This window comes from Psammomys obesus, unplaced genomic scaffold (assembly GCF_907164565.1).
Source record: "Psammomys obesus unplaced genomic scaffold, mPsaObe1.curated_primary_1811, whole genome shotgun sequence".
Taxonomy (NCBI): Eukaryota; Metazoa; Chordata; class Mammalia; order Rodentia; family Muridae; genus Psammomys; species Psammomys obesus.
Genome location: NW_026585689.1, coordinates 4,073,873 through 4,083,716, shown reverse-complemented (window position 1 = coordinate 4,083,716; position 9,844 = coordinate 4,073,873). Strand labels below are relative to the sequence as shown.

The 9,844-nt window shown below is 41.3% G+C and overlaps 1 protein-coding gene across 6 annotated transcripts in view; it reads right to left on the bottom strand.

Moving 5' to 3' along the window:
* Positions 1–1,633: 1,633 nt before the first annotated feature.
* Positions 1,634–9,844, bottom strand: part of Cd47 (CD47 molecule) — a 53,142-nt gene continuing 44,931 nt past the window's right edge. The window contains exons 9-12 of one of the 6 annotated variants that reach the window (XM_055593859.1): positions 5,635–5,666; positions 4,374–4,398; positions 3,700–3,732; positions 1,634–1,870 (exon numbers count right to left, since the gene is read on the bottom strand). In XM_055593859.1, coding sequence (XP_055449834.1) covers positions 1,866–1,870; positions 3,700–3,732; positions 4,374–4,398; positions 5,635–5,666 — 95 coding nt within the window. In that variant the 3' untranslated portion in view covers positions 1,634–1,865. The other 5 variants (XM_055593869.1, XM_055593877.1, XM_055593842.1 and 2 more) reach the window with 5 other exon arrangements.

Sequence of the window (9,844 nt, the reverse complement as noted above, 5' to 3'; positions counted from 1 at the left end):
TTTTGAGTAACCAACAATATGAGCAAAGTGTAAATATTTTCCGAAGGAAGAATAAAAGCCACCAGGAGCCATCAGATGTGTATAAAGGCATTCAGCTCCCTCTCATTACGCGAATATTTTGAACAGCTACAAAATCAGGGTGGAAACCCAGTTTTCTCTGAGAAGCACTATCTTGGTAGTGTGGTCAGTTTTCTGAGAGGCCTCAGCAGGTCGTAAGTTTAGGTTTGCCACAGACAAACCACTTGGTCCCCACATGAAAGATGACAATAAATTTGGCATACAAGAGGCACAAGGAAACATTCAGGGGACTGAGAAGAAATAACCATTAGTAATGTAAACACAAACACGAATGCTTCATTACACAAATAGGAAAAGGTACTGGTATTTTTTTTTTTTTTTCCTTAGAGGACACTGGTGAGCAGTCAAAAAAGCTTGGCACATGACCTAGTTTTAAAGAGATCAAATGTTTGCATCAAATATAATTCCACCCAATAAAGACCTTTGTGTTTAAATGTATTCACTAGAAGCACAAAGTTAGCATTGGCTCTTCTGTAGATGCCTCACTCTTGTCCCTACAGAAGACGCCTGTGTACATACAGACACGCCCACAGACGAGGTAAAAGAAACAAGTGCTAATAATCTAAAAGTACTCCATGCGGTCACAACTGTCAGGACATCGGATTTCTTCTAACTGGGTAGGGAATGTGGTGGTTTTGTTTCAATTTTCCAAACTTAGAGGAGGAGGCAGGAGGCAGGATACAGGAGGAAAGTGATGTGTGTTCATCATGCAACAGAGAGACAACAGGCGTAAAACCTCCTCCCTGGGCCCTGCTAGGGCCTGACGGAGACACACGTTGCCATGCAGGAGACGCATAGTTTGGATTTCAGTCTTGCTTTGTCATGCCTCCGATCAGAAAACATGGGAAGAAACACTGTAGATTTTTGCCTTCAAACCAGAGGTCTGGAATACATATGTTACAACCATAGCTATTTTTTTTTTTTCTGAAGAGTGTGAGCACAGTGCTTGGAGAATAAGTCTGGCTCCTTTCTGAAACTGACACTATCGTGTCACAGGACCATGTTTGGAGAGGAGAAAAGGTACTCCATATTGTACCGCTAACACAAGTAGCAAGGCAGGACAGGGTGCAAAGGGCCGTGTGCAAAAAAGGAAAGAGGAAAAAAACATAGCCATAAAAAAGTATCCAAAATCTGGGTGCACTGTATGTCAAAGGGGGGAATGTGTGAATGGCGGCAACCCCCAAGAATGAAGACACTAGTGCCATCAATATCATAGCACACGTACGGGCCATACATGACTTGCCCAATCAGTTTCATCTTTTCTGCTGCCGTCTCTATTACTGTGACCCTCAAGTGGCAGTCTCATTATTCAGCTGGCAGCGTAAGTGACAAAGCTGCTGGGAACCTGAGTGTACTAAGGCTTGCTGGGTACCACTGTTTTTCACAGGCATCTCTGGATAACCATCAGGTTGGTGCTAGGCAAGTCTCATCCAGAATCAACTTAAAACTCAGTGTCCAGAGACTCAAGGATCTAACAAGCATCATTCTTAGAAGTTGCCCCTGAAACTTTTGCCCCTAGTTGAATAGAAACAATAGAAAAATGGATTTCAATTGGTTACACAACACATGTCGTAATTCTTTTATTAGGTAAATTACAGCTGCTTTGAATAGAAACTTAACTGTCATAATCATCTATGGGTCAATGAAATGTTCTTTCATAGATGAAAGTCAGTTACTGCGGTTTGTGTTCTTCTTTCCAGCTGTGAGTAATCCGGGCCATGGTGCTGAAACACAAGTGTATCCCTTCACTGCTGACTCTCAAGTTACAGTCCATCACTTCCCTTCACCTATTCTGAAAAAAGAAACAGCGACACTTCATCACTCCCCATGTCTACTTCCTATGCATTAAGACATGATCTGTTTCAGATATACTAGATAAAAGATAATGGCAACATATCTGTGAAGGCAACAGGCAAGGAATCAGGCAAATCATTAGCCTTTTCAGTTTGGCGAGTAAAATGCCAAGGACGAATGAAAATACAGTCAACACAGGCTGATAATCTTGGTTTATCTTGCTGGGTGAGCTCAACAAAAGGCAAGGAATGTTGATCCTTCTCAAAGCAGAAGTTATTGATCCAAGAATAATATTCTACCATGTTCACTTTAGATTTACACCGTTCAGTTAATAGAGGAAGTGCCTGGGAAGTCACCTTGAACCTCATTCAGTGTGACAAGGCGCACTATGAGCCCACAGTGGACATCAGAAGACAGAGCCCGTCAACAAACATTTGAAAAACAAAGTGTGATCAGCTAAATGTGAACAAAGTTCAGGGCATTTTCAAGGTCACCACAGACCTCTCTACACAAACAAGTAAGAAATCAAAGTAATAGTTCTTAATGCCATCTCCAGATATGGTGACTTAAAAAAAAGGTTACAAATTAAAGAAAATTAACAAAGAGGCACTGAAGGTTTTCATGTTAGTTTTCTGCAAATGGAGAACAGTTTATTTTTTTAACCCACTTACAGAAAAATGATACCATGGTAGGTAAAAAAAAGAACATAAAAGTTGAAAAACAAGACACAGAGGGTAAACATGATAAAACCATGCCAGGAATCCTGGCATTGTTTTACACTTATTCCCACTAAAGGCAATATTTTTAGGTAGTGGCAGCTTGTGTAGCAAAACACACATTTAAAAGCTATGACAAAACCCTGTAACCATGGGACCATTCTGGACTTCCCATGAAACCAGCGCCTGTTTTAAATTTAGCTCGCCCAACACATGATCCAGGTGTTTTTAATCTTAGGCAGGAGTTAATTGTGCTCTGGGGAAGAAGGCCTCCTGTGTTTCCTGCAGCTCTTTGTTACGGAGGTGAGCAGGCAGGTCACAAGCTTTACGACAGTAAAATACAATACAAAGAAAGGTTTTATGTGAGCAAGGAACGGTTGCAAGTACTAATGGCATGAAAAACATTTTTTTGAAAATAGGATGAAAATACAAATGCAGTTACTAAATGCCAATGGGCCTGGAGGATCATAGTATATTAAGGTTTAAAAAATGTATATATTAAGGTGCAAAATCACAGACTTCTTCGGTAAAAATTAACAAGTGCATGTGTTGGTCACATTCAGGAAATGTATGTTGGTCTGGAGTTCAGGAGAGAGGGAGAAGCTGGGGTGAGTGATGAAGTCTCTTTCTCTTTAATACCTTTCCACAAGGTTGGGAGCAAGTTCCTGCTTGGAAAAGCAGCCACATCACCCCCAGTGGAGCAAAACCATCTCCATGAGTATGAAAGGAACCTGTGAGGGTGAGACACAAGTATGCCGGGATATCTGCACACCTTATAAAAGGCATTTTAAAGGTTCAATCAACAGGTACATGACCTAAAACATGTTTACCAAAAGCAGCAACCATTCTGCTGAGGAACCAGGAGGTTCCAGTTTGTGAGACCCTATGAGTTTTGTTCCTTACCCACTTGTGAAAAAAGTGACACTATGGTAGGTAAAAGAAAGAACAAGACAGCAACCTCAATGGAAGGCTTAAACATCATGAATGTGGACATTCATGATTGACAGTGTCCCCCCTTTTTTTTAAGTTTCAATTTCAAGAACCTCTTTGCTTTCTTTTTAAATGTCCATGCATCAGTCAGTGTACAATCACAGGTGAATCTTCTACTTACCGTCATTCATCATTCCCTTTGATTCTTTAAATGCTAAGGATTAGTAACAAGCAGGCAATTAGTAAGAAGGCAAGTTAGTAAGATTTCACAGTTACAAATAATCTCAAAAATAAACAAATGAAGAACGACACAATGCCAACTCTTCCGCAGCTTGACTCATTTGAGGCTACCATTCATTGCAAAGCACTTCTACAGTTCACACCCCCAGTATCCACAAAAGCAAACAGACTTGCTGGGGAACACAGAGCTGGATTCACACAGAAAGTAAGTGACACATTTTGGTATCACTCCATGGTGGCAGCCTGTATTTTTCTAAACTTGACAAATCAGAAATCATAAGCTACAGAGATTTTTTTTTTTTTAACTGAGGGTGCGACACATCATCTCGTCCACTACAAAAAGGATCAATGGTCCCCTTGCCCAAATGTCACTCAGTATAGTGCAGGGCAGTGAGAACATTACAAAAGCAATGCTACCAATTTCTGATGAATAATCAAGGAAGAATCAAGAGATCAAGGCAAGAGAACATATGGACCAAAAAGCAAGCAAACAGACAAAACTCCCAAACTAGATTCTTCCCAAGACACTGATGGGCATTCTAATAGCTTTGAGGATCAGTTCAAATTATGATCTGCTAATGGACCATGACGACCAAGTGTATAATAATCACATACCATTAAGAGGTTCCTCTACAGCTTTCTGGAAAATATTTAAAATACATTTATACAAAATGTTATTTTATGTCTTTTATGCTAAAACTTACACTATCATTGAACTTGTATTATAAGTGGAGAATCCTAAGGTCTAAAAGCAAAATAAAGACAGGAAAAGCTAATGAAACAAAGCTTCCCAAGGCTAGCTAATAGTTTAATAATAACCATATTATTCTTGTAGTATATTTTCTGTGAAAAAATTTCCCACTCCACCCATCATTCTCAGTTTAAGAAATCCTTATGAAAGTATTAATGTACAAACATGCAGACTGCATTAACAGATAGAAAATACAGTTAAGTAAGAGATGGTAGCGAAACGGAATCATTTTCACATCATGCAAATTGAACTCGGTAACAGCAAGAAAATTGTTAGGATTTAATGGTCCATTGGTCAGGTTATCTCTAAGAGGCACTAGGAAAGCTGCTAGCTGCTTGTGACTAACATAGCTATGACACCAGTCTCCTCAGAATAAAAGGTGGAGGTGAATTAACACGCTCTGCCCAAGCCTGCCCTCTGGGCGTGTCCTTAGAGGCTGCCAGATTTATCTGTCAGTCATGCACAGAAAGCTGAGTACAATATGGTCCCCTTCAGATCTTAATTCCATGTAAGAACTCTCAGGCCTGTCACCATGGTGAGTCTATACGGTGATTTTTTTTTTCTCTCTCATACATCTCCTCCTGAATTAGCTTTCTTTTCTTAGAATTTTCCCAAAGAGTTTATGAAGGTACTCAACATACAATGAGACCTGTAGTATACCCTTGGGAGAGAAAACTCCTCATAAAACAGGGGAGTCATTATTTGGGACGGATTTTACCTTACAGACTGTGTCTTTTAGTAAAGTCAGTTTAATACAAACTTCTCTTCCTTACTGTCAGGCTTGAAACTGTCATTCTGTGAAGTCACGTCAAACAGATCCAAAAGGTGGGGAGACACACTGGCATCAGCTTCCTTTCAATGGAAGAGCTAACCACACTCCTCCTCATAGCATGTCCAATTCTGGATCTTAAAGGATCATTTCTCCCAGCTCATCGGTACTTAAATGGCCCAAGGTAAGTTTTACAGTAGAATCAGACCCCTTCATGCCCTGAAATGACTTCAGCATTGTCTTAATTTGATGTCACATTAACCAAAGAGCAAAACAGCCCAATATTCCAATTACCAACCCTTCATTTTAATCCATCAAACAACTGTTCTTAATTCATTTAATACATTTGAACTTACCCTAGGAGGTTGTATAGTCCTCTGGTTGGAAGCTGGATATAAAAAATATAAAAAAATATATGAATGCAATAAATGAAATAAACAGTGCAATGCTTAACTTTAAGAGAACATGCTCAGGGCTAACATCAGAAGGTGCTAGATACTCCAGAAAAGGGGGTCTAGCTTTGACAGTCTACTAAAAAACTACAGAGGATTCTTGGTTATATGTACTGACAGGAGAAAAGGAAGCAGATAAGATGCCTACAGCAAGCAATAAACATAGACTCGTTCATGTACATGTGTCCCTCTCAGGCCAGCAACCCTGTGATATTTCATGCTGTCAACTACTCTCTCCTAATGGGGTTCCATCTCTTCTGACTTCTCAGCTGGGATGGACAGAATAGGGCACTGAGTGACTTCCTATTGAGAGCCTCTCCTTTTACACACTCTTCTTATCCCTAGTTGAGCAGCCTTTCCTTCCTTTCTCTCATATTTCCAATTCTCTCAAGAGCTAGCAAATTACAAGAAAACATGACAACGGTCCAACCCTCCCACCCTCTGAGCTTAGAGCTATCCCAGAAAGCTGGTTTCAGACCAAACCAGGGCCTCCTCTGTGTATTTATTCCTCCTTGGCATTCTGAGTTGTTCCCTTCGCTGCTTCTGAACAGATTAGCTGAATGAAGATGCATAACTAGAGGGCAGAAACTGAATGACAAGAGGGAAAAGAACAACTTGAGATTGTTATGAAAAAACAAAACAAAACAAAACAAAAAACAACAAAAAACAAACAAAACTTCCTTAAAAAACCAGGCGAGGAAGCCATAGAGCAGCCAAAGCCAATCTCAGCACACAGCCAGTGTCCACAAAGATGGGAAAACATGACCAGAAACATTTTCTCAATGATTCAATATTCTTTTCCTCGGCACAATTTCCTACCCCACCCATCTATCTCAGTTTAAGAAACCCAAAGTTCTCAAGAAAAAAAAAATATTTTTAATAGTACAGCATTCAAAGAGCAACAGCAGAGTGGACAATGTAGTTTTAAGATGAGAGAAAAGCAGAATCATTTCCAAGTCATTTAGACTGCTGAGAAACAGTGTCAGGGCTCCTATGCTTCCGCTGAAACCCAACTGGCTAGCACACAAAGGCACACCCAGGCCGGCCAAGTTCCCCTACACTGCCCCTGCAGACTGAGCAAGCTTCTAAAGCTAATGAGGATCAGGCTTCCTCAAACAGGAAAACTGCTGCCAACAGGTCACTAATATCACATTACCAGTAGAATTAGTAGAGGTTCATTCAAAGCAATAAGAAACCCAGGGATAGGGAGGGTAGGTAAAAAAGAAACAGGAAGTAAGCAAAGAAGAACTTGAGTACAGAGTTAAAAGTAGGAAAAGCGCCTGTAAAAAGAGAGCAGTTATGGAATGTACCACATAGTTAAGCAGGAGATGGGAGCAAAGCTCAACCATTCTTCAGCTTTGCAAACTGACTCAGTAACTAACTGCTGAGCTACAAATGAGGCATACACCCCATAACCTCCCTCGGCTCAGGGAACAAAGGGGAAGAGAGGGCACGGTCACAAAGAATGTAAGAGCTGGAAGACAGAAAGCCGAGCTACAGAACTGCTATTTTCTGATACATTCTGTCGATGGACTTAAGGCAACCGAAAGAAAAATGGACTGTCAGAAGCCAGACATTAATGGGAGAGGGACCCAAAGGGCCTGTGTCCCCATCATCAAATGAATGGGCAGTGATAGATTCAGAGATTGGAGAGTCACTCCTTCAGTTGGATAAATACTCATGAGCCCATGAAGCTCCAATAGAGAGTTTAAGCTCATGTTCACATAAATGGCCCTGGTTAAACCAACTCAGCATTAAATCAGAAGAGCAGCTCAAGAATACGGAAAAGAGACTTGCAGAGAGGAGAGTGGTTTGATGGGAAAAGGGAGGGCTGAGGGCGACAGTAATCAGAATGCACACTATATATCCATGTATGAAACTGTCAAAGGACACATTTAATAACAGAATATAAAAAAGACTGAGAAAGCACAGTAGTGTATGCACATATAAAAAAGCAACAGGAATAAAAAAAGATGTTTAACTGAGAGTGCGTGTGGGAAAGCCAGACTTGCGCCACTCTCAAGCTTGGTGGAAAAAGTTTCCTTCTGCAGTTGTCAATGGTCAGTGCACTCACAAGTAGTCAAAGTGCTGAGAATCCGTGACTGAGAGCTCAGCCATAGGCGGGCCCTCTACGCCAGCCTCTCTCCATCCATGGCTCAGTGAACATCTTGGAAGAGTAAACAGAGTTTAAGAGCTGGAGGATGGGGAGGAGAGCTGTGAAATGCTGCCTTCTGGACATGACATCACTGACAGACCCACCCAAAACACAGCAGACACAGTTGCTTACACAAGACCTGCATAAGATTGGGTCAACCAAAACCCCAGCATGGCTGGGGGAGGGGCTCACAGGACCTCTGCCCTGGATAAAGAACTGTTGGCAGGTGATGGCTGTGAGGGAGGAGGGTAATCAGTTTTCTACGGGGATGTGGCTCCAGTGATTGGACTCCGGAGACTATCATTATCATCATCATTATTATTGGCAAAAACACTGCCCATGCACATGTGGTCAGAATTAACTGGACTCCGGAGACCATCATTACCATCATCATTAGTATTACTGTAATACAAAAGAAGACACGGAGTCAAAAAGAAAATGGGTTTATGGGTCTGAGGGAGAGTTGGAGGGAAATAGTTGGGGAGTCATTATGATCAACATAAATTGTGCACATATATGAAAATTTCAGAGGGTAAATAGGAACAAATAATCATAAAAATTTTGGAAAAGCCATAGGGAGTCATTATTTTATGTTTATTACAATTAGGTGTGTGTGTGAATATTGTTATTGCTGTGGCCCTTGTTTACCTTCCCAAAATTAAAAGTAAGATCTATTGCTAAAGACACTGCACGCTTTGGACAGAGGACTTGGAGGAATCAAGGTAGGCCAACTGGCAGCCCCTTTCTTAAAGACTAGCTCTCAGGGTACAGCGAGGAGCTATGAAAGCTGCCAAAGTTGAAAATCAATAGTCCGGCCCTGCTAGCAACACTAACCATAACAGTAAGACACACCAAAGGTGAGATAGTGTCACTCACGTACCGGAGATAACCAACGGTCTAACTGAATTTAAGGCCAGCTCAACAGGAGGGAATTCAAACTTGACATAGTTAATCCTAGACAACCACCTGTGGCTGGTGAGGTCAAGGAGCCAGAGGAGAACCTACTATTGCCACATCCCCTAAAGCAGAACTGTGTTCTAAATACTTATATGCACAGATAACTGTGGCTCCCACCACTCTTCCAAACACTTTCTTATCGAAGCCAATGGAGATGATCACAGAAAGAAACAACTGGTCAATATGCAGAGAACAACTGACCAGTCAGTTCCAACGTAATCCCTGTGCCTACAGTTTAGCATACAGCTTAGCAAACATTGCAGAAGAGGGGGCGGAAAGACCACTGAAACCAGATAACCAGGACATTGGCTGCAACGCTTCCTGTAACGTACACAACTTGCCTACAGTGCCTTTTATACGAAGGAAAAGCTGCACGCAAGAAATCTCAAGAACATGGCTACCTAAACAATACCTGCACGGTGACAGCACCAGCTGATATGACAATGTGGATGGGGGACATCTCACAAGGTCCTGCCCCTAAAGGAAGAGCTATAGGCAACTCATGACTCCTGGGAGAAGGATGATCAGTCTTCTCTGAGGATGAGCCTCCTGGTAGATGACTAAATTCCAAGGATACAGCCATAAACACATGCATGTGTGAGCAACACTGAACAAACTCAGCAGGTTGTGCTTACAAATTTACATGGAACATATACACACATGTATATATGTAACAGCAATCACTAAAGAACGTGAGGGCATCGTTAGGAGGCCCCAGAGAAATTATAGGGAGGAGAGGCAAAGCAGAATAAGGTAAGAAATAAGAGAGCATTACTTAACGAGAGAGAGGAATGCATCCTAAAGACAACTGCTTGGCTTCTGCTGGTGTACTGCTAAACTGATACCACCAGATGCTCTGATCTGAGGATGACTAAGTAGCAATTAATCTTTCCTACTGGTAAGTGAGAATCTTTGAGAATTAAGTCAATTAAAGCTTCTTTTTCTGAAAGAAAGAAAGAAAGAAAGAAAGAAAGAAAGAAAGAAAGAAAGAAAGAAAGAAAG